The sequence below is a fragment of the Hippocampus zosterae genome, chromosome 7, assembly GCF_025434085.1.
Source record: "Hippocampus zosterae strain Florida chromosome 7, ASM2543408v3, whole genome shotgun sequence".
Taxonomy (NCBI): Eukaryota; Metazoa; Chordata; class Actinopteri; order Syngnathiformes; family Syngnathidae; genus Hippocampus; species Hippocampus zosterae.
In genome coordinates, this window is record NC_067457.1 from 18,085 (window position 1) to 41,392 (window position 23,308).

The 23,308-nt window shown below is 57.3% G+C and overlaps 2 protein-coding genes across 5 annotated transcripts; both read right to left on the reverse strand.

Annotated features, from left to right (window-relative positions):
* Nucleotides 1–1,923: 1,923 nt before the first annotated feature.
* On the reverse strand, nucleotides 1,924–16,590 carry si:ch73-103b11.2 (myosin phosphatase Rho-interacting protein). Of its 4 annotated transcripts, none has more exons than XM_052069314.1 (23): nucleotides 15,351–16,590; nucleotides 14,332–14,409; nucleotides 14,084–14,149; nucleotides 12,743–12,876; nucleotides 12,467–12,551; nucleotides 12,133–12,310; nucleotides 11,633–12,014; nucleotides 11,214–11,409; nucleotides 9,989–10,045; nucleotides 9,831–9,899; nucleotides 9,644–9,733; nucleotides 9,301–9,410; nucleotides 8,493–9,087; nucleotides 8,217–8,333; nucleotides 4,853–7,537; nucleotides 4,107–4,254; nucleotides 3,907–4,012; nucleotides 3,395–3,554; nucleotides 3,219–3,326; nucleotides 3,060–3,146; nucleotides 2,840–2,990; nucleotides 2,536–2,621; nucleotides 1,924–2,049 (listed from the first exon to the last, which is right to left on the reverse strand). In XM_052069314.1, exons 1-23 carry the CDS (start codon nucleotides 15,468–15,470, stop codon nucleotides 1,978–1,980), a joined length of 5,880 nt encoding a protein of 1,959 aa, XP_051925274.1. In that variant the 5' UTR covers nucleotides 15,471–16,590; the 3' UTR covers nucleotides 1,924–1,977. The 4 variants fall into 4 exon arrangements, with proteins under 4 accessions (XP_051925274.1, XP_051925273.1, XP_051925275.1 ...); XM_052069313.1 differs by having other exon boundaries at nucleotides 12,743–12,894; XM_052069315.1 differs by lacking the exon at nucleotides 2,536–2,621 and having other exon boundaries at nucleotides 12,743–12,894.
* A 120-nt stretch (nucleotides 16,591–16,710) lies between these two features.
* Nucleotides 16,711–22,899, reverse strand: LOC127603332 (actin-binding LIM protein 1-like). The gene is made up of 19 exons (XM_052069518.1): nucleotides 22,594–22,899; nucleotides 21,187–21,312; nucleotides 20,933–21,116; nucleotides 20,748–20,857; nucleotides 20,553–20,679; nucleotides 20,237–20,330; nucleotides 20,061–20,148; nucleotides 19,928–19,986; nucleotides 19,757–19,837; nucleotides 19,404–19,556; nucleotides 19,239–19,268; nucleotides 19,042–19,162; nucleotides 18,903–18,917; nucleotides 18,765–18,823; nucleotides 18,452–18,497; nucleotides 18,347–18,354; nucleotides 18,062–18,136; nucleotides 17,783–17,863; nucleotides 16,711–17,436 (listed from the first exon to the last, which is right to left on the reverse strand). Exons 1-19 carry the CDS (start codon nucleotides 22,874–22,876, stop codon nucleotides 17,323–17,325), a joined length of 1,854 nt encoding a protein of 617 aa, XP_051925478.1. The 5' UTR covers nucleotides 22,877–22,899; the 3' UTR covers nucleotides 16,711–17,322.
* Nucleotides 22,900–23,308: the final 409 nt, after the last annotated feature.

Here is a 23,308-nt window from a genome sequence, read left to right on the forward strand (position 1 = left end):
CACCCAATGAAAAGGTAATGGTGGAGCGGGCCAATCTTCTGACGCATTCAAACACACCAAAGCAACAAAATTAATTGCTTGACACACTCATTAGCCACAGACACATTCGATGCGATCAGCCATGTGCTCACCCGTCCACGTTAGCCTGTAGGTCAGGGGTCTCCAACTCTGTGCCTGAAGGGCTTCTGTCCTGCCTGTTTTCAGGCTCTCCAAGCTGCAACACACCTGATTTTGACGAGCCATCAGCATTGATCTTGATGATTTGAATCAGGTGTGTTGCTCCTGAGAGAGCTGGAAAACGCGGCAGGACTTGAGTCCTTCAGACCCGGAGTTGGACACCCCCGCGTTCGTTCAATGGCCCGAACAAAAACAACCAGGGCGCGCTCAAATTACTCTCAGCCTTCCGTTTCATAAACACATCGCACGACGGAAGAGCCCCGCAAAGCACACAAATGCAAAGAGAACTGGTAAAAATGGATCAAAGACAATCACCTGAAAAAAGAGGACAAAAGAAACTTGCAGAGCATGGGCGGGAGAGATGAGACGGCCTCAAAGCAACAAAATCGATTCTTTTACATATTCGCTCAAGACTGGACGACCAGAGTCTTGCGCAGTCGGAGAAATCCGTTCTTTGGATCATGTCGTTGCCTCGTTTTCATTGCCGAAGTAAACACATGTGCTTTCTGACTCTTCAAACGTAAAAAGAACACTTTTTTTAAAATGACGCGATTTACAATAGAAATGACGTCTCAAAAACAAATTGCAATGGCGCAATTGCATTCGTATATACTTGTTGGCCAAGTGAACGTAGCCCTGAATCAGCATGAGAACGATCGCGATGATTTCAATTTGGTGCGTTGCTCCTGGGAGAGCTGGAGAACGGGCAGGACGGCGGCCGTTGAGGACCGGCTTTGGACACCCCTGGTTTTTGCACACGAGCGTCACAGACACACTGGTGCTGATCGCAGCCGTGTTCGGGCAGTAGGCGGGGGGGTACAAACTATCTTGCCTCGGATGTCATTATGGATTCCTTCAATAGTGCATGACTGGACATAACTAATGCGGCACACTGTGACCGAGAAACATTTCCTCCCAAATTCCTCTGAAGCCCCGTGAGAAGACAGCGAACAATATCAATATTGACTTTTCCCCCACCCCCAAATATTTATTTCATTTTGTACATTCAAATTAAAACAAAAAAATGCTCATATACATTTCATGTAGCACTAAAACAAAAGCACAAGTGTTCCATGTGGCACGCACACGCACTTACACAATCTTCAAAGTGTTTTGAATACGATGCAGTGCGTTTCCATAGCTGTAGTTTTTTTCCTTTTAAATATACATTTGATTTGATTACAAGTGGTTCGTGTTTTTCACTGTGTTGAGGCACAACTAGAAGGCAAGCGAGAGGGTCTGTGTGGTCCCCTCCCCGACCGCACAGACAATGAAAAAAAAATCATCTCACGTAAACATCCCAAATTCCAACAGTCAGACTTGAGTTGATAGCTCAGCAGATGCACCGACAAAATAACCTGGCGTGCGCCTACGGACTGTATGTCCAGTATTGTGAACATAAAACACATTGAAATCATACCTTATAGAAATTGAAACAATGAAATACAGCAGACAAATATTTCTGATCAGGAAAAATAATTCAGATTGTGAACATGTTATCTATTTGGCATGTGGGACGATGAAAAATGCTGTCACGCATCCTTCTCGCAGATTAACACATCTCCAATTTCAAAGACACATTAAACCCAATTTATCTATAGAACTTCTTTCAGTCCAGTAGAACAGTCAACATCCGCCCCCCTCCACCAAAAAAGAAAAAAAATGTGTTCAAGGAAGCCAAGGGTGTCGTCTTGCATGGATCCTTCACTCTCACCTGTTCTACATTAAGTATGAAGTCATTGGAGGGGTGTGGGGGGGGGGGGGGTTGTCAATAGAGAGAAGGTTCTGGGCTGTTGACATTCAGATCTTTTCGGATTCTTTTGCCTGAAACATCTTGGTGCGCTCTTGAACGGTCAGTCCTTCTTTCAGGCTCTGCCAAGGACAACACAAGAACGTGACTAAATGGCAGAAAAAGTCTTCAAAACAACAAGTGGTTTGGGAGGGATGCAGCGAGCGCGGACAACATGGCTGTGGCTCGGGACACCCGCAGCATGGCACCCCGATTGGCGATTTATGGCCTTACGGACTGAGGGAGAAGGAAGAAAGTCCCATCCGACGCAACCGCACAGCATGTGCGCCAAAATACAACACTCGAGGCAAGGCAGAAAGGGGGTGAGGCCATGCAAAGGATGCTTTGTGACAACAAGTGGCAAATACCTACGGCGCATCTCGGGTTTGGGGGAGGGCTTAAAACAGACACACACACGGGGTAGCGTCAGCTGTCCCACGAGACCTGTTCAGTCAGACCGATGGACAAAACACACGCATGACAAATACGCGCGACTAGACGGCAAGGTGAAAAGCAAACGGAGTTGACGGCTTCTCCCTGGAGGACACCAAGACATGCTTGAGACTTGCCTTTGAGCCGCCACTGGCGGATGGCTCGGAGGTCGTAGTCTGTTCTTTTTTCGTCAAGTCGGGGTAACTTTTGGATTTCATGATGTCTACGAGGACAACGAGCACAAGGTGACACTTGTTGAACCCTTACCGACAAAGCGGAACCTCAAAGCTTGTTCTCGAGCGAGGACCCGCGGCACCGACGTGAAACGAGCTTAAGCGGGACAAGCAACGGACGCCATCTGCTCCGTGGACAGCACTTGGGACACGGCGGCGGCCTCAAAGTGCTCTCGAAATACGGTCGAGTGGAAGGATCAAGATTTACCGTAGCCGGACCAAACGGTCCCGTCGCCCGAAGCGTGGGTGGCCATGTGGAGTTTCTCCTTCAGTTTGCCAATATGGGAGTCGGCTTCGGCTTTGGCGACGCTCAGCTCGGCGTAGATGTCTTTATGTTTGTCCGTGGCGTACTTCTTGTCCTGTCGCCGCGGCACATTAGCCCCAGCGGCGATTCCGCAAACAATCTCCGCACAAACGCATTCACTCACCCTCAGAGCCGACTGCAGCTCGTCCTTCAAAGAGTGGATTTCCCCTTTCAGATACTGAATCTCGGACTCCTTGACGCGCAGCAGCACCTTGGAGAGGAGCGCAGAGGACAGAGTCAGCGGCGGCCGAGCGGGCGGCTCGTCGTCGCCGGCCCGACCCACCTCCAGCTCGTAGACGTCTTTGCCCGGCGTGACGGGGGACAGCGCCGTCTCCCCGCTTAGGCACGAGCGCATGCGTGCGATCTCCGCACTCAGACGGCCGTTCGATTCCTGCGGGAAGCGCGGCCAGTTGAGGGAGCGGAAAGCGGAAGGCCTCGCTCGTGCGTCAGCGCGCAAACCTGGTTGTGAGCGCGGAGCTCCCGGTTCTCTCGCCGACACCGCCCGAGGGCCTGCCGCTCGGCCTCCAGGGCCTGAGCCAGGTGGGCGTTCTCCAGACATTTCTGAGAATACTGCTCGGACAAAACCTCCAGCTCCCTCTGGACGGACCGCAGCTCCTCCCTGGAGAGTGTACGAGAGCCATTTTAACATGCGACCGTGCACTCCGGTCACGTGACTCAAGCTGCCGACACCCGAGACTTGGAACTCGCTTGGCTAAAACTGAAGACTTGACGCAAAGTACATATCAACGCTCTTTGTTTCATTTTAGACCAAAACGCTTGTGCCTCACGAACCGGATAATGCTTCTTTTAATTAAAAACACACGCACACAGAAAGAGGATCTTAATCAGATATGTTATCGCAGTCCCACCTAATGTTGACAGCCACAAAAAAAAAAAACATATGCAGTGATGCTTCCGGAATGCCGACACCGTTTTGGAATTTGTCCCACCTCCGATACATGAAAACGTACCGGTATTGTAGTCGAAGTTGATCGATATCGGCGTCGAGTCCGCTGAGCTGGGAGCGCCGGTTCTTCTCCAGTTCCTCCTCGTGTGCATTCTTCATCGCTTCGATGGCTGCGCGTCAAAAGGAGAGATGGCACAGCTTCTTCATTCGGAGGAAAGGCCCTCGACACGCTCAGGACGGTAGCGGCGAAAAGAGCCGAGGTACCGGCGACGGTGGCGGCCGTCTCCTCGGCCAGGAGTCTCTCGCGCTCCTCCGTCAGTTTGGAAATCTCCCTCTGGTGCCGCCTTTGGAGGTCCTCCACCACCTTGCGGTGGCTTTCTTCCATTGCCGCAAAGCCACGCTCGCACGTGGCCTGGCCAAAGAGACAGCTTAGTTGCAAAAACATGTCGCTCAATTCCGACGGTTAGTCCATTTGCCCGACGGACAAGAACGGGCGAAATGCAATCATGCGAGCGCAGCGGGAGCAAAACGCCTCAAGCCGAGCTTTGCATTGGCAAGACATTTCCAACTGGGACACCCGATTGAGCGCCTCGCATGCCACTCGGTTTTCCAGAACTCAAAACCTCATTGAAAACCCCGGCGGCTCTTGGGTTCAAGGTTATACCTCTACCCCCCCCCAAAAAAAATATTTTTTAATGACGTTAAGTTAACACATCTTAAGCGGGGATGGCAATAATCGAGGTGGGCGGTGACTTTTGAACTGCCGCATGCGCGTGCTTTACCAAAGTAAGGAAGCACAGAGTATTTGAGTCGACAGCCATTGCGGCGATACGTCGTCTCCGTTTCAGTGTCACGAGTGCAAAAAGACGACTGGCGTTTCTGTAAAAACGCCCGACGCAGCAAAGTCACGCCGTTGAGCTATTCCAAGACGCCGTCGCGCAAAAAAACGACCGCCTTCCTCTTTCTACTGACGAGATGAGATGGGTAGTGTACGAGTGAAGAGCAAAAACCTTCAGACTTTCCGAGTCTCTCTGGTATTTGCCCCTCAGGCCGGCGACGTGGCCCTCCAGGCGCTCGTTCTCCAGTTGCTCCCTCAAGGCGTTCATCTGAGCCTCCAGTTGGCGGATCCTGTCCTTCAGAAGCCCCGCGGCGGCGTCCCCCTCGGACACGGTCCGCCGTTCCCCCGCTTCCGTCGGCGACGAGGCCACCCGGCGGCGGCTCCCATTCGGCCGCAGCTCGGCGACGCTTTGCCCCGGAGCGGGATGCCAGCCGACGGCCTCGTCTCGGCCAATCTGAGCGATTTGCCGCTCAAAGTCGTCCTTGAGCTTTTTCACACGATTCCGGTGCCGCTCCTTGGCGGCGCCGGGTGGCATCCGGTCAGCCAAACGCCGCTCCACAACTTTTTCGGCCAGATCGCGGGCTTCTTGCAATCGGATCTGCTCCGCGTACGCCGCCAGTTCAGGCGGGCAGAGGGCGGCCGACGAGGTCGCCGGGCCCAAGCCAAAGTGGGCTTGGGCCTCTCGGACGTGGCTTTTCCAGTCCGCCCTCTCGGACGCCTCGATAATCGCTTTCGGGGCCCTTTCCCGTTGAGAGAGCTCCCCTCGGAGCAGCCGCAATTTCTCTCGGTAGTCGAGCTTCAGGTTACGAACGGCGGAGGAGAGTTCCGCTTTGACCAAGGCGCGAAAGACGGCGGAGGCGTTTACGGCCGCCTCGGCTCTCGCGTCGACCTCGTTGGAAACCCCCCCGCGGGGCTTGGCCTCTCGCTCCGGCTCTTGCCGGCGCACGGCGGTCTCCGACATCAACTTTCTGGTCGAGACGTCGGCGTAGACTACGGCCAAACAATGGTCGTCGCCGCTTTGGATGTTCTCGACATCTTCCCGTATCGCGGTCGGCGTTTGGAGGAGAAGGTCGGACTCGGACGTCCGCACCAGCAAAGCCATTTCATCCAAAAGGAGAGCCTCCAAAGAGAGCATTTGGGCAAAGCGAGGAACCGCTTCTTGCTGGGAAAGTTCCGCCGTTTGACGGGGCCATTGCTCCTCCGAGGTCTTTTGTCCACGCGCCGACGCGCGGGACAGTTGGCGTCGCACCTCCGACAAGGAGCGAAGCGGCGACCCGGCGCGGTCACGAGAGCCGGGCAAAAAAGCCTCGACTTTCCGGCGGCCGGTCTCCACGCAAAGGAGGGCCCCGGCGTGAGCGGCGGTTCCCGTCGCCATCCCAGGCGCGCGTTCACATCCGCCGGGCTCATTTGTCCCAGTGCGAGTGGGGCTTTTGAGCTTTTCCTCGGCAGCGAGCGCTTTTGTTTCCGGAGCGCGTACCATGGAGATCAACTCGTCGGAGTCGCCGGCGCGCGTCGGCGCTTGGGCTGGATCAAAGTCTCGCTGGTTTCTGGCACGGTCAAAGGAACGCCGATCGCCCGGACGGTGACGCGCGTGGCGCCGAGCGTCGGAAAAGGTGGCGGCGGTTTGCTCCGCTCGGGACTCGTCGTCGGCGGCGGAGTCTTCCGTTCTCGACGCGGCGCCGAACGACTCTCCGTCTGAAGTCAAAGTTTGACGGCCTTCCCGGTTCTCTGCCGCCGCCGGCCGGGCTTTTGGATTTTGTCGGGCGGCGTCGGCCTCAAGTGGCTCCGCGAGACTTCGAGCGGTTTGAGAAAGAAGGTCCTCCTTAGCTCGCAGCTTCCGTTCCGTTTCCTCCAAGTGGTTGGCGAGGGCGCTCATTTTGACGAGAGCTTCTTTCAAGTCCTCCTCTTTGCTTTCCAACAGGCTTCGGTACAGCGCCTGGGTCTGAAGGATCTCTTGCTCTTTCCCTCTGAGGGATCGTCTCATTCTCCGAGACTCTCGGGCGGCCCTCTCGTACGAGTTTTCCAGGGAGCAATAATCCGCCCGTTGCCTCTCGAGGCGAGCGCAAAGCTCGCCGACCTCCCGATCGGCCCCGGCGGTGCGCTCGAGGAGCCGCCGGCAGCGGTGCGCGAGCAGCCCCTTCTCATCTTCCAGTCTGCGCACGCTCTCCCTCGGGGACTCGGACGCGTCGCTGGTCGGGGTCGGCCGTCGCCGCGGCTTCGGCGATCGCTCGCCGCGTTCTCTTCCGAGCGGGGCCTCCAGCTGCCGTTTGGCCTCCAGTAGCCCGGCCTCGGCTTCGGCTATTCTTCGACGCAGACTTTGTCTCTCCCTCTCGTGACTCTCTCGGAGGCGGCGCCGCTCTTTTCTCAAGCGTTGCTCCGTCAGCGCCCGACCTTCTTCGGTGGCGAGCAGGCGTGCCGTCACCTGCCGGAGTCTTCCCCGTAGCCTCCGGATCTCCCCGGCGCGGTGCTCCGGGAGCCCAAGAACCCGGCTTCTCTCCCAAAGGAGTCGACTTTGGCCGTCCTTTCGCCGGGCCGGCGGGGTGGCTTCGGTGCGTCCGCGTTCCTCCTCTTGCTCTTTTGATCGGTCTCGCTCCGACTCGAGTTCATCGCGCACGCGAGCCCCGGCTCGCTCGCTCGCCGAGATTTCCGCCGAGGCGGATGCCGGCCTGGACCGCGGGTCTTCGACGCGGGCCTCGCGGCGGTCCGAAGCGGTCCGGGCTTCGGCGGGGTTCCTTTCAAGCGTTTGAATCTGCCGCCGGACGAGGACCTGTTGGCGTTGCGGGGATTCCAAGGCGCTGCGCGAGTCGCGCTTCAGCTCGTGCGAGTGTTGCGGTGAGGAGGAAGGCGCTGTTACACTCTTGAAAGAGATTGATGAAACAAGCCCGATTAGTTGCAGCGCTTCACTTCCCCCGTCTGATACGGAGAACCACATCCCAATTCTCTGGAGGCCAATCAAGTTTGGTTTTTTTTTTACCTTCCTCCAAAGCTTCCGCTGTGCTTTTTCAGGGCTGGCATGAGAACAAACACACATACACAACCTAAGCCCGGACTAAACAGTCACAAAAGGAGATGACGAATATAGTGAAGAAAGGGACATTTTTGTGAGGTGATGAAACAAAGCGATTGCCCCCCACCACCAACCACCAAAAAAAAAAAAAATCACTTTCGCATGCACTTCAATCAACCCCGAAGGGCCATTCGGTCAAGGCTTGACTCTAGGACAAGGCTCCCCACGGACCGGTTTATGGTGTGGTTGGGGAGCCCCCCTCTAGAAGACCAGCAAAATACAGGCAAAAGAGACACAGACCCCCCAAAACAGGCAGAGATGGACACGGCAACAAAGCGCAGATGAATTAAAAAGCACAGCGCAAGGCCCTTTGGATCAAGTCGCTTTGGTCAAGCACATGGGTCCGGATCAGCTTTTTCCCGGAGATGTGAGACTCCAGACCCGAGAAAGAAAGCCATGCTCAACAGCGCACATCACAACCCGCAGCGGAAGGCGGACAATCCTTGACCGGTGATGCAATCGGACTCACTTGTAGGACATAGCCATGTCTGGCACTTTCTTCTCTTGCCAGCGCATCTTCCAGCTGCTCCTGGAACACGCTGTTCTGTCTCTGAAGCTGCTCCAACACTTTTTGCTTCTGTCCCAACTGGGGGGGGGGGGGGGGGGGGGAACGACCATTGAGACACTTTCAAATTCTCCGGCAGCCACAAAAAGCGGGCCATCGGCTGAGCTTCCAAAAGCGACCCCAAGAGGCGCTCCGAACGTCAGCCGACGTTTCTTTGTTGGGGAAATGCCGAGGCCGTACCTCTTTGCGGAGCAGCGCGGCCAGCCGCTGCACCGGCGCTCCGTCGGCGCGGGAGTTCTCTGAAGACGCGCCGATGGCCACTCGCTTCTCTTCCCTCAGTGGCGTCGTCTCCACCCGGAGCCAGCGCCGCTCGATCTCCTCTCTCGCGCTCGACGCCGCGCCGCACGTGTCCGCCTCGACGTCGCGCTCGACTGGCATTCTTCCTCGCCGCGGACTTTCCGGAGAGGACGGCCGCGCGGGAGACTTCGGGAGAAGGACGTTTGGCGGTCGGCTCACGTCGTCTTCTATCGGCGAGGCGGGGCGGGCGCCCGATACGCGGGGGCTCGGCGGGGCCGAGGCGGGGACGGGGGAGGGGGACGACGAGGAAGGGGAGGAGCGGCGGGACGCGGTCGCGGAAAGCGACGGGCCGCGGCGGACGGCGTCCGCCCGCTCCTTCGCCGGCTCGCCCGTCGGGTGGATTTGGAACGGCGACCGGTCAGAGGTCTTTGAGCGGCCGACGGCGTCGGGGGGCTCGGGACGGGGGCTCGGCTCGGGCCGGACCCCTTGGCGCGGCTCCGGGGGCGCCCGTCCTTCGGGATTCACCTCGGGGGCAGATCTGAAGGAAGAAAAAGAACACGCAAGCTCAAAAAAGACAGACGGCAGACGCCTTCTCTCGGCCGCTACGTTTGCGGCATTTCGCTCAAGGCCACGCGCCGGACGGAGCGCCGCGTTTCAAATTGGCAATCGACTAATCTCGTTGCACACGACGGTCGCAGTGAGGACCAGTGAGGAGGAGGCGGGTCAAGTGTGGATTCTCTCGGGGCATTACCGAGCGTCATCGGGGGCGACGGCGGCTCGAGCGTTCTCGCCGATGGCCTGGATCCAGTTGCGGCGGATTCCGGAGGTCATGGCCGACAGGGTGCGCGCGCCTCCTCCGCACTGACGACAGAACGGACACGGCTTACAAGTGAGCGGCCGGGACGGCGGTGGCCGATTTAGACTTGGGTGAACGCCGGGCGGCGAGTCGGGCGGTTCCAAAGAATGGCTTCAAAAAGAGAAATGGCAAAAGCCGAGAGCTGGAGCCGCGCGCCGAGCCCTTTGCCGCCCGGCTCACCCGGTCCACGATGCCGAGAAACGACGCCACCCCGGGCGAGTCGGCCATCGACACTGACCAGGATTCGGAAGCCGTAATTCCTCTGGACCGGGAACTCTTGGACGTCGGAGCACGTGGAAAGATCGATCTCGCCATCCGCGTGGCAAGCCTGGAAGGGAAGGAGAGAGCGCAACATGCGTGGAGAACGCAGCGCACGTACGCACGTCCAAAAGGAAACGTCAAAGACACGCGGAGAGACTCGTCACCTCTTCGGCGAGCGAGTCTTTGTAGTAGCGCAGACTCTGGCCAGCGAGAACAAACCAATGTTTCTTCCACTGTCAGCGGGGGCAAGAGAGCGACGTGACAATCGGGCAGTTGAGCGGGCACGCCGACGACACGGTCCGGGGGACGGAGCGCCCATTACCGTTCCATCTTGGTCCAGCTTGGTCATCCATCCTTTTTTGACGTTGAGCGGACGGGCCTGCGAGCGAGACAAGGACTTGTTGAATGGGCGCCACCCGCTTGAAATCCCCAATCGGCCGTCGGTCGCGCCGCGGGTGACGACGGGAGCGTGAAGCGAGAGCCCTCCTTTGCGCCGCCGCCGCAAACTGAATCCACTCGGCGCTCGAGGGCTTCGCGCGCTCGGTTCGCCGCCCGAATCGGGTCGCTGCCAAAAGTCGGGAGATCGACCGCCGGCGTCGACGGTACGCGCACGGCGCCGTACCTGGTTTTGCTTTAGCTCCGTCGGGTGCGGCGGAGTCGCGGCGACGCCCGTTTGCCCGGACTCCATGCGTCGACGATCCGCCGCTCTGCCTCCGGCTCGGGGGCGGCAACGCGACGCCCGGCTGTAACTGCCACCGCGTTGACTATTTATAAAACGGCAGCGGCGGTGCCGCGGGCGCGCGGGGCGGGGTTTGGGGCCGCCGGCAGCTGCGGCTCAACGGCGGGACTCAAGTGCGGCGATTAGCACAAGTGCTCGGCGCAGGTCTGCTGACGCGCGAGGGGGGGGGGGCTTTAAGCGGCTTGCCGCTCAACACTTTAATCCCACTCGCAGCACGTAACCAGACTTTTGCACATGGGATGAGTCAACAGCTCGAGTCGGGGACAAGAGAGAAAGGGGCCTCCCCACTTTTTAGGTCGGTGGGGGACTCCAATGAAATATGAGCACGCGCGGCCCTTAAATGCCAGAGGAATTCAATGTCGCCCAGCAACAGCGGCGCGCGCGTCCCAAGATTTCAGGGAATTCCGCTCTATTTTGGTCCGCAGACCATCCGATCTTTCCGCGACGGCCTTTGCGTTTTGAGTTGCGTTTGTTTGGGTCAGACGATTCAAAAGGCGAAACTGGCGTCACGCGTCCGTTCATCGCACAGCGACGGATACGCGTCAAGTGTTGATTGGTTTGAAATGAGAGGACTCCCAATTTGGGGCCATCCCAATTCATCATCATCTCAATTCAAAGCCAATGAACACTCGCAATGCGGAAGGAATGGATGCAAACGCACGACTGAAACTCATCGACTTTTTCGCCACCTTCCCATTTTTGGACATTTCCCCCCCCGCGGCGAAAGACCGGCACGGCTCGAGTCGAGTGCGATTTGGGTCGCCTTCGGCCGGAGCGCGCGGATGGGAGAAAAGCGGCAGAGACTCACCGCCGCGGCGGAGCCGGTGACTCGGCGGTCCGGCGATTTGGCTGGTGGCAAGTTTGCAAAAGCGCAGCCGGACGCTTTCGGGACCCGGCGCTCCTTCCCCGCGTCGCTGACGTCCGACGACGCTTCGCCGCAGCCGCTCGTGTCCGTTGGCCCTGCGTTTGGACTTTCCTCAAATCGGCCGATGGCTGTCAAACGTCTGCGATGGAGACAAGACGGTTGTGCTCCGATCAGTCAAAATCAACCGCGACGAAGCGCGCCGATGCGAAGCGCCGGAACTACGTTTTGTGAAAAGAACGACCGTATCTCGCTTCGACGCATTTCGAAGCAAAGCTGGAAATTCCCACGAAAGGACCTGGAACGACTCGCCGCCAGCGCCGTCTGACATTGGTCACGCTAGAGCGGCACCCGTCCGCGCTCACCTGCGCTCCTCCCCGAACAGCCGGGCCACCTCTTCACGTCCGGGACTTTGGGCGCGCGCTCCGAGGTCCGCTGGCTTTTTCTCTGGACCGAAGGCTTCGCGGGAGGTCACGGCGCCGCCTCGACCCCCCGCGCGGCGGCCCTCCCGGGAGGGCGTCTCCTCGTTGGCTTGGCGGTCCGGGGGGGTCCGGGAGGAAGCGACGGCGGAGTAGCCGGGGCGCGCCAGAGAAATTGGGGCTTTGGCTTCGGAAGCGTAGCCGGGGGCGAGTCCAAGCGCTCGGGAACTCCGCGCGGGTTTCCGAGAGGGCTCGGACTCCGTCTTCTCCGGGGAAAAGTAACGGCTCTGGGCCGGCGCTTTGCGTCCGGCGCTCGTCGCGCCACCATCTGGAATTCGAGGACACGTCGTTTGCGGCCGCGTTCATGTTTTCATTGCTCGACCCGCCCGCCCCCGACGTGGTCCGCTACGGTTTGAGAGCCACCGGCGTGCGGCGATCGTCCTGACCGTCTTGAGCGGCGCAGGCGGAGTCCAGAGATGAGGCGCCGCGGCTCGCGGCGGCCCCAATCCGCCGCTTCTCCTCCTGCCGCAAGGTGCCCCGGCCCATCGGCCCACGCGAGGAGCCGGGCAGGCGGGGGATGCCGTCTCCGTCGCCGGTCAGCGTCACTTTGGCCGGGCCCGGTTCCTGCGTGGGGTAGGAGGAGGAGACAAATGGGAGGCAAGGTCACAACCACACCACACAGAAAAAAAAAGGCGTATCATGTACGCTACAGAAGTGGTGACCCCAAAAGTAGCGAATTGCAACATTTGGGGGCCTGCCCAAAGGAGCCACGCGTCTCACCTGCAGAGCGGGCGGCTCCATCTTGCGCTTCTTCTTCTGGTTGCGCTTGTTGCTTCTGGGGTACACGCTCAGAGCTTGCCGCCATCTGGAAAGTGCCAAGAGAAGACATCGGCGTGTCACCGTGCCCCCCTTGTCCCCCGAGGCCCCATCCTTGCCCTCAATCTCACCCTTTCGCCTCCCAAGACGCCGTCGAGTTCAGCCGGTCCCCAAACGACCGTTCGGGCTCTCGGCTCGCTCGCTCGGACAAAAAGACTCCCGATCGGCGAGCCCGCTTACCCGTTGATGGTTTCTTTACATTCGGCTCGAAGGAAGCGCTCCTTTCCAGGGCTCAGGACGCACAAGGAGTTCTTCTGAGCCGTCCTGGACTCTGCGTCCGTGACGTCGGAGCACCGGTTCATATCGATGATCCCCTGGGGAAGAGTGCCGGGCTGGAAGACGCGACGGAAGAGGACAAGTTGCGACGGACGGAGGGCGGGCGCCGGCGCCTCGGCGCGTCCCGCCACGTGATTTTTCGCACAACAACGCGGAGGCAGAATTGATTTGACGCCATCTTCAGATTGACACCTGCCCAAAGTTATTCACATGGACAAACGTCAAAGCTTTGGGCGGCGAGCGGCAACGAGACTCGGGCCACTTGTTCGGGGGGGGCGGGGGCGAGCGTGTGTGCCCGAGGACTCCAAATCAACAGAGGGCTCTCGAGAGGGCGGCACGACAGCCGCGCTTGACAGGTCGGCTGACAAACGACAGCTGGGCGAGGGCCCGCTTCAGATGGCAAAAAAGGGCGTCAGCTTGACCTGAGAGCCCCGTCGCGAGCGGCGAGACGGATTCAGGATCCGCCGGGAAATCGTGCTCCCCCCCCCCCCTCCTTCAGCCTCGCGGAAGGAAATAAGCGAGAGAGAGACACGGCAGATTTGGGGATGAGAGAAACGGGGAGGAGCGCGCGCAGAATCCGGCGCGTCAAATGCCGCCATTGCCCCTGATGCGACTGACTGCAGTCGGGGCCTGTGAAAGCGCAAATGGAAAAAGACCGACTCTGGCCGTCGCTACGCAACACGCGCCGCTGGAATCAATGCAAAGACGCGTGGCCCTTGGCAACAAAGCGGCCCTGAAATAACGGCGCCGGCCGGCCAGCCGGTCGCCCCGGGTAACCGGCTTTTCTCGTCCAGTCCGGGAGACTCCCATTCTCCGCAGTTATTCGCGCCGAACGCAAAGGGGTTCTGGCGCCGCTCAAAACGACCAATGACGTGACACGCCGAACATTTTCCGCGGCAAACGCGAGTGACAGCGTAGCGACCCGCTCGCGCCTTCCTCCGCTGAGGCCTTCGCAACACCGCGATGCCACTTTGCCACGTTGAACACCTCGGCGACTAATTGTTCGCCTCCGTTTCGTCGGATAGCTTTGGTTGCGAGTCTCAAGACGGAAAAAGAAATCAACCCGGGAGAAAGCCGCACGCGGTGGACCAAAGACGAGTGTAAATGGACGCGGGGAGATCAGCGAGGTTTTGGCAAGACGCTTTCACAGCGCACGCGACAAAAGCCTGAAACGTGGGAGACAACGTCGCGCCGCCCTCAGCGCACGACAAATAGCCGAGGAGAGAAAAAGGCGCTTTTACTCACCAGTGCATCCAGCGCGTAGCGGAGTAAGCCGTGCTCGTAGAGGGTGAAAAAACGCCTTTGCCATTTCTGCATGGAGAAAAAGTGGAGAGAAATGACAAAGCTCGGCGTGATTGACGGACACAAAAAAAACTTCACCATGAGTCGCGGTGGCTTTGAATACGGTGGAGATGTTCCAAAGAGTTTGGAGAAAATGGCCAATTGGGGCTGCGGGCTCAAAAAGAGGCTCTCGCGTTTGGAAAGCCACTTACCCGAGTTCTGTGTAAAGGATTGTCAAAATGGGTTCCCTCCGGCGCGAGCAGCAACCATCCTCCGTAGATGGGCTTGGCCTGTCGAGGACAAAAGGGCATTTGGAAGAGCGAGCGCCAAACGGAAATCTCAACGCTACCATTTAGCGCAAGGAGGCCCGCTTGAGCTCCAAACTCGAGGGCAACCGCAGAAAGCCCTTGGGGTTTGGTGAGCAACGCAGCTCAAAGAAAGAAACCTTGGAGTTTCTTTCTTGGAGGCTCTGTTGACACACCGCACAGAAACACACCTAGCGCACGGCCATTCCTTCTTCACGTTAATCTTACGCCAAACAACGGGCGGCCGTTCCCAAACACCCTCGTGTGCGTGCGCCGTGAAAGATCGAAACCATTCAATTCCCCGGAGGCCCCACCTCACCGCCAACCCAAGTGAGGAGAGCTAACGCGCTCGACAAAAATGGAGCGACCGGACAACGGAAACAAAAAAAAACCAAAATGATGGCATGAGCCGCCATCTTGAAATGTCAGCCTTTGAGCCGACAAGAATGCCACTTCGAATGAGAGGAACCGACAAAAGGCTGTCGTCCGTCGGCCAAATGCGGAATAAGGCCAGCAGGTCAACCGCATGGCAAATTCCAATTCCGCATGCAATTTGAAAGAACACATGGGGGGGGGGGGGCGGACGGCCCTGGATAAAAAGCTCTCATTGGGCACAAGTCGCATTGCTTTCGAGTAAGAAATCAGACGTCAGCATCGTGCAAGTTCAATGCCACCGTCTTCCGCTCAGTCCCGATTTGGGGAATTTCGGGGGAGGGAGGGGGCCAGAAACACCCACTTCTGAGCGGCTACTCACCTTGTGACCGCTCGAGTAGGTTTTTCACTGCGCACTTTTTAGAGGACCACGTTTGACTTTTAATCGAATGACTCGACAGTCACGGCGACCCTCCGCGCCTTAGTTGTGCTCAAGTACCGGAGTTGAATCGGCCCCTCGACTTTGACACGAAGTATCGAAGTACAGTACTCACCTGGCGAAGGTCTTCGTCGTTGAGCAGGTGGGACTCTCGAGGCTGAAAGCAATTCTGACATTTGCTCTTGTTAAAAATGTTGGCTTGGAATTTCCCACAGGGGTTCTCTTTGACCGACATGCTGGTGGGAGGAGGACGGTACGGGCGCTTTGAAATAAAACTGAAGCGGACCCCCCACCGCTGAGCCTAAAGTTTCGAGGCGACACCGGTGTGCTCTTTCGGTCACTTCGACGTCATTGTCGTCGTGCTCCGGCGGAGGCGAGACCGTTGTGGATAGATGTTGTCGACTAACGGAGACAGGTGTGTGCAAATTTGGGAGACGGGGGGGGGGGGGGGGGGGGTTAACTGCGTCGCTCAACGAGGCGTCGACGAGTGGTGGCCGACACTGCTCTGGTCCTGACGGGTCGCGTCGGCAGCCACAATTGCGGGGAGGGGGTGGCAACTCAGCGAAGGGAATCCGAACCTCCTATCTAACGAGCGAGAGTGCGTTCACGCGAGTTTGGCTTTTCAAAACGCGGCCGAATTGGAGGTTTTCGTCAAAATGCCGCTTTCGGCCGGACGTCGAGTTGGTGCAAAGAAGGGAGGGGCTACTTCAAAACGGTTCGTGACCGACTGCAATATCGGCCAATCGGGCGCCTGGTATTCAGGCGGTTCTGGAAATTGACCAATGGCAGCCCTCTAAAGTCCCACCCTCCCGAAGCTTTCGGTTGCCTTCAGAACAAACTGGCCGCGGACCGGTCACTGGACGCTTGGTACTGGACAGGGGAGGTCAAAGTTGTCAGACAGATACCCATAGTTGAAAACATAATTAAAAAAACACCGGCGAAAGTACAAGGAGTGAGCAAACTCAAGGAAAGTGCGCAGAGACTGAAATGTAGATACAAGGGATATAATAAGTGAAATGTGAGCTTTGTGTCATTAGGAGATGACACCAAAATAAATCATTTCAAATTGTTTTCAACATCAGCACCTCAAGTGGAACCCTCCACCCCCCCCAAACAACAGCAACAAAAGTGGATTTGTCAGTGAGCATGCAGACACAGACGGCCCATTTGAAGCAGCGGATCCAAAGACGATCTACCGACCTTGACGGAGCGATCGTAGCCCTCGGAATTGCAGACGCCTTTCCCACTGCTTTCTTCATCGAGTGACTGGAATTGAATGAGCTCAAATCATCTGCAAACAAGATAATTGCCACAAAAAGGTCTCCCCGCCACCCTGTCCACACACACCATCATCAAAAAGTGACTCTTTCGGCTCCACATCAAAGTCAAAAATGACATGCTTCCGGTGCAACTCTTTGGTGACGAGGATGGATGGAAAATAAAGAAATATCAAAACACATACTCGGCCACGAATAGACACTTCAGCTCATTTTATTTTCATGCCGCTTGAGCAGAGTTGTGTGAAAAATACCGTAACTCATTCTTTTTTAGCTTGACGGCCCAGATTCACGATGATTTTGAGACGACAATCCTCATAACGCAGGATTACGTTCTGTGTAGCATCACACAATAAGAGTATGTAGGCGCCCTTTGTTATGACAGCTAATCAACTCTTTTTTTTCAATTGTGCAGACCTAATAATTTTGGGAAGCGTATGATCATTGTTGCAGCAAGTCAAGAAAAGAAAAGACCCCAAACGTAGCACGATGTAAATCCCTACTCAGTCTTTTGTTTCAATCATCATTTTTGCAAGGCAAATACACATTGAGGCATTCACGTCACAATGGTGAAATGCTCAGCGGAAGACCGATTGAGATCTTTCACATTGCGCAAACATGACATTCTACGCGCAAACATTCCTATGATTCAACCTTTAGCTCCGATCATTTAGAATACTCGGAATACTTCAACGTGAGCACGCGCGCTCAAATCATAACAACAATAATAATGCGTGCTGCTCTGCCGCCCCCTTCTGTATGTTGCAATCATAGCAGTCTGAAAAGAAAATACAGTGCAATGAAGACATTTTAAAAGAGATGAGCCTTTTTCTTCATGTCGTTTCGTTTCCAAAGCGGAAGGCGGTCAAATTCTTTGATGGCCATGCCGAAGATATCAAAGAAGGAATCTGGGGACAGGTGACGCTGAAACGAAAGAAAATCAGAGCATCACTGCCGGAAGAGCACCGCCGTGGGTGAACGTCGCGAGTTGCAGTATTTGGTCCCAACGGTGGCCGGGATACGCGCTGCCGCACGTTATTTGGAGGTACTTTTGCACGTGGCCATGTTTCGGGTCAGCATTTTTCCGGCCTCCGGTTGCTCGGCGAAGGCAAAATCAATTGACTGGCAAAGCGCTCGCGTTGGGATCGGCGCACGACAAGACATGACATCACCGAGATCTCTCGTCTGGTTCGATTCCCATGTTTTCGTGCCGTGAAATACATCTCGACGGCGCGGTCGCACGCTGTTACGTTGCCTCGTGAAGAATTACCTCCAATCTGGTTCTGTCCACCTCTCTGGGAAGCTTCACGCGTCCCCTGTTGGCAACCGTCAGCATTTCGTACGGGTAGACCTTGGCACGACAAAGGGAACGGCGAGAGGTTTTCGTCAGGACTACACAAGATAGAGATATCAAAAGTGAGCCACCCCCCCCCCTCCCCCCACAAAAATCACGTACACACACATGCACGGTTAGTGTTTGCAAACAAGACAAAGAAGGCTTCAAGCACACAATTTGGAGAGAAGGGCCGACGGAAACGGCAATACTTGCTTTTGGCTCCAGCAAATTAGGCATCGACACTCCTCGGTCCATTCGTGCAAACGGATGCGGACCGTCGCGGAGGAGCTAGACACACAAGCAAACACTTGCAGCGACAAGAGATGCTCAAAACAGCAGCGTTACAAGCACCTCGACTGCAAGCAACATCGAGATTCCTCAAGACGCAGCAGTTATGTCAGCGGGAGCCGCAAATATACTTGAGGCTTGATTTTGGAGTTGCTTGCACGGATGCTTGATGTTAGCGAGTCAATTCCTGCAAAATCCTTTTCACCGTACCTGGAAATCTGAAAGGGGGAGGAAAAAAATGCTTATTTGAGGATGATTAGCACAGAACCCCCCCCCCCAAAAAAAAAACAACCCACAGCAGAATCCTATAAATACCTCTCAACGTGTCGCCGCTGCTCCGAAGGAACTCTGCAGATTGTGGCTAAGTAGAAGCAAAAAAAGAAAAACATCTCAAACGGGGGTTTCAGCACATTGGAAATCAAGGATTGTGTGGCATCGGCAACTTCAATTCGAAGCTCTGACACGTGACAGACTTTTTTTTCTTCTTAAAGAAGAAAAACACTGTGCCTTTTTCTCTTTTCAACAAGTCACTAATTTGGTCTCAAAACGTTTTGAAAAGAGCCTCCTTTGAGTTCCTTTGACACTGAATCTACCTCGGCGTGAAGAGAGCGCTTGAAAACGGACTCACCGGACCAAGGCGGTCGCAAGCGTACGCGGGCCAAGAGGACGTCTGGCCGGCGCCGGGGTCTACGGCGATGCAAAATAGCAGACGGGGATGATCTCGGTCCGACTCGGCCACTTCGCGACCATGATCTTGTGATCTTACCTGCGCTGTCGGGAACTAAGCGGTGATAGGAAGAGGGAGCGGTGCCGTTGCCGGAAAATAAAGAACCCAGAAGAAAGGGGGGGGTGACATGGAAAAGCGGACAGCGGCAGAGAAGTGTTCAAGTTGAGAAATGTTTTACCCGGCCGGTGGAAGTGTTGCGGCGACCGAGTCGGAGCGTAGCCGTGACGACCGTACGAGCCGACGCCCAAAGAGCCGACGCTCGCCGATTTGGGAATGCGTTTCCTCAAGTCGTCGCTTTCCTTGACAAACGAGAGGGCGCCGATGGGCCAGTGGGACAAGGTGACGTCGCCTTGTTTCGACAGGAGCAAGATTTACCTCTGTGGTCCCCGAGACATTTGCCAGAGACTACAAAAAAAAAAGACATGAACACTTGAGCTTAACTTCCATGCAGTATTTGGAGATGGACTTTGCTCACGTATAGAGAGAGAGAGACGAGGGTGAAAGGGAGATTTGTTTTGCGCGCGCGGCCAACGACGTTACCTCCGCCGAGCTTTTCCTGTCGTGCGCGTCGCCTCCGCCGGTGCCGTCGCTCTTGTAGGACATCAGATCGGGATGCTCAATGTCATAAATGGCCTTGACTCTGGGAATGGCCGCCAAGTCTCGGTAATCCATCATCCGGTCATCTACTTTAGCCTGGAAATGCGGATGGGTGGGGGGGTAGCAGAAGCACACAGCGAGGCTGAAAACGCCAGCGGACGTGACGGCTCGAGACGGGCGAAAAGTCGGCTCGCTTGAACTTGAGCCCGGGCTTCATTTTTGCCACGCTAACCGGGGACTTGAAAGGCAAAACCTGCGCAAACAATGCTGGGAAGAAAGCGGCTCGGCCCACTTACACAAATGGAGCGTCCGGGGGGGCTTCCGGGCGAACGCGAGGCGGGTCCGGAGCGGGAGATTTCCGACAAAGCTGGAGTCGACTGAGGGGGGAGAAAGCCGCGTCAGTTTCATTCGGCGGATGCGGTCCTCTTAACCCCCTCCCTCATTTGGAGGCAAGCGGCGCGTTTCACCCTGCGGCCGTCGCGGTTTCCGCTGCTCTCTCCGCAGTCCGGGTGCCACATGCTGGATCCTAGCGAACGCAGAAGGCTTGAACAAGGGTCGTCGTGGCCGCGTGGCCAAAGCCGCAGCGCTCTCGCCACTTGCCTTGCAAATACATGCCTTGGCCCTCCGCAAAGGTTCGCTCGCATCGGCCGCACCGGGCGCACTCCGGGTGATAGCGTCGCTCGCCGGCCTTGAGGAAATCGCAAGGGATCAAAGACACGGATTGCGCGTCGTGGCGGATGGGAAACGGGGGCCCGTTTTGCCGCGTGACGGCTCACCTCGAGGACTTTGCCCGCGATGAACGTCCGGCACGTGTCACACCGCACCCCAAAGCGAAGCTGGTAGTCCCGCTCGCAGTACGGAGCGCCGTCCCTATGGGGCGGGCACGCCAGCGAGCAGAAGGGACAATGAAGCCCGCCGGGGCGGCTCGCCGTTGCCCGGAGCGCACGCGACGCGGCGCTCGCCATGCGGGGAAAGACCTGCGCTTTTCTCTGCCGGCGCGTAACCCTCGCGCACGAGCGCTTGGCCGGGTGGATTTTCTTACCGTCGCCTTACAAAGCGAAAGAAAGGAGTGCCGCAGACGTGGGTATTTACTTGCTGATGTACTCGCCGCTCAGCGTTTTTCTGCAGACGACGCACTTGAAGCAGCCCAGGTGCCAGCGGCCGCCCAAAGCCAACAACGCCTGACCGTTCTTGATGCGGCGACGGCAGCCGTGGCAGTCTGGGAGAGCGAGAGCGCCGGCCGGTCAACTCCCCCCCCCCTCCGAAAGGAGGCCAAGACGCGCCCACCTTGGACGGATCCCGCGCCGGCCGGCGGAGGAGTCGACGGGTCCACGCAGCGCTGACAGATGCGCTCTTTGCCACTGAAGGTGACGCAGTCGCCGGCAGGAAAGGCTCGCCTGAGAAACAAGTCGGCGTCGGCTCGCGTGCGCGCACCGCGTCGGCTCGTCACGTTTCTTCCGGGAATATTTTACCTGCAAACGGTGCACACGAAGCAGCTCGGGTGGTAAGTCTTGCCCAGGACGGCCACGGCGTCTCCCTCCACAAACGCCCCGCAGCCGTCGCAGACGGTGCCGTGAAGCCTCTGGTAGTCCAGCGGACAGAGGCACTCTCCGCTCTTGACGAAGAAGCCGGAGCGGCTCAAGTCGCAGCCGCAAACTAAAGCGCCGGGCAAACAAAAGGTCATTTGGGCACGTGGGCGACGGGGGGGGGGGGACGGCGGACCCACCTTTGCAGGTGAAGCAGGCGATGTGGAAGTGGCTGGCCTGGACTCGCAGCACCTCGCCCTTGCAGACCCCCCCGCATTTGACGCATTCGATGACCCGCTTGGCCGCAGGCGGGCGAGCGTGAAGCACTGCGGGCGAGACGAGTGAGTCTCCGATCTTTGCCCGCACTCGCAAGAGCACGTCCGTACGATCGGGAAAAGTCCCGCCTGGCGTCGGCAGCGTCGCCTCTGCCGCTATGTGCGTATGGATGGCTTTTTTTTTTGGGGGGGGGGGGGGTCTCGGCCTTGTGAAAGATGGGTATGCCAGCCCAAATCCGCCCGGCACCAGGAGGGATTCGCTCGTTTGTCACAAACGAGATTAAAAGCCGCCGCTTTGCACGGGTGGATGTTGACGGATTCTGCTCTCCTCTGGCTTGGGGGTTGATTGGCGCAGCGCAGCCTCGCCGCACTTTGGCGCGGATGCTCAACGCGTCACATCATATCATATGTCAGGTGTTAGCGAGCGGCGTTTTTAGAAAGACGGCAGAGCCCGAGAGAAACCCGAGACGGGGGAGTCTATTTCGAGGATGCCAATTCATTTTGACGCGGCGGACGGGAAGTCTTTCGCAACGTGGTTCGCAATCGCTTACTGAGAAGTCGGGAGGCCGTTTGGCCACGCGTCACATGTCGGTAAAAAGGCTCATCTTGTCGGCTCAGGAAATTCTTGTGGAATGTCTTAAAGACGCGCGAGGAGGCATCACCGCAAGAGAGTTTGTCAAAAGCCGGCGCGACATTTTTGGAAACTTACTCAACTCTACAAATGAACCGGGAGGACGAATCACCGTAGCGTTGCCGTCGCATCAATACAGCCCACATTTCCAAACAGTTTGACGCAACCCCTTTCCAAAGCAAAGTGCTCCAAATACCACCGAGAAGAATATTGCGCGCGCTGCTAAATGAGAAGGCGCCCCGCATCAATACCGTGAGAAAAAGGGATCCCGCACACGCTACCTTTGTCTTTCATGGCGCCGGCTGCACGTCTTTTGACGAAGACAATTCTTGACTGCGGCGCACCAAGGCGAGAACGGAAGCGAGCCGGACTATTGCTACAGGGTGACACATGCAGAGAAGGGGGAGGGGGCGGACCGAGAGCGCCGGCAGCCGCGCGCGCTTTAAATGAAGGCCGCGGGCGTGAATGACATCACATCATCCGCTGGCTAGGAAGTTTGCATCGTTTTTCTCTTCAGTCTGCACACGCTGCACTGTGACAAAGTCGTGCTGTGCGCATTCTGAGATCCCAAAAGGCACCGCATTCGTCACATGACCTCAATTTGGAATTTTGGAGCTCGTTGCCATGAAAAAGGTCAATGCCAAAGGAAGGCACGAGGCTTAAGCCCCATTGCAAAAAGCGGAGCGTGCGCCCGCGCCTACCTGACACATCGGCGGGTATGGCCGCCAACTTCTCACACAGGACGTAGTCGTGGGGATTGAGGAGCGGCAGCTGCTCCATCACGCAGCGCTTGGGGATCAGGTAGAGCACCTCGGCCACCCGGCCGTCCTCGATGATGGACAAGCGCCTGACCGAGTTCTTGCCCTTGGCCCCCGCCGCGTCCCGGCCCGGGCCGCTCCCGCAGATGCGGCCCAGGCTGTTGAGGCCCAGGCGGCTCGACGTGCTCATCTTGTCCACGCAGTCCGGGCGGCACAGCCCCTCCATACGAGCGGCTCCTGGATGGAGATCGGGCTAGCGATGAGCTTGCGCTCCAGGATCAACCTGCGCGCGAGCGCGCGTGCGGTCCTGTAAGAAGATTAAGGCAGGTGTATTTTTAGTGCTGATCTTCACAGTGAACACAGAATTTTTTTTTCACCCGAAACATTCTTCCAAGTATGTCACCATCGCAATCCCAGAACGGCAGCAGAGGAAAGCAAGAAAATAGCCACCTGTGGCGAGACGGAGATCAGCAGGAGCGTCGTGGCAAATGGCCCGGGCCCCCCCTCCCCCGCGATGTTTGTGCACTCACAGCGGATGACGGGACGCTCAACGTTCAAAAGGCCAATCCATGCGCCGGCTGCTAAATCCCACCCAAAGGACCGCAAGTGGTTCAATCAAGCCTGCGCAACAGAGCCCTTGAAGAAGCTCGCCATTTTG

What these genes read in the sequence shown, in the direction of transcription:
- si:ch73-103b11.2 (XM_052069313.1), bottom strand. Translation starts at nt 15,470, where the DNA reads ATGTCGGTCAAAGAGAACCCCTGTGGGAAATTCCAAGCCAACATTTTT. An exon ending in TGTAAAGAAACCATCAACGG is followed by an intron (nt 12,552 to 12,742) that starts GTAAGCGGGCTC and finishes GGCACTTTCCAG; the next exon opens with ATGGCGGCAAGCTCTGAGCG. An exon ending in TGGAGCCGCCCGCTCTGCAG is followed by an intron (nt 12,311 to 12,466) that starts GTGAGACGCGTG and finishes TACCCCACGCAG; the next exon opens with GAACCGGGCCCGGCCAAAGT.
- LOC127603332 (XM_052069518.1), bottom strand. Translation starts at nt 22,876, where the DNA reads ATGGAGGGGCTGTGCCGCCCGGACTGCGTGGACAAGATGAGCACGTCG. An exon ending in ATGTCTCGGGGACCACAGAG is followed by an intron (nt 19,163 to 19,238) that starts GTAAATCTTGCT and finishes TCGTTTGTCAAG; the next exon opens with GAAAGCGACGACTTGAGGAA. An exon ending in CTTGCGACCGCCTTGGTCCG is followed by an intron (nt 18,498 to 18,764) that starts GTGAGTCCGTTT and finishes GCTTCTACTTAG; the next exon opens with CCACAATCTGCAGAGTTCCT.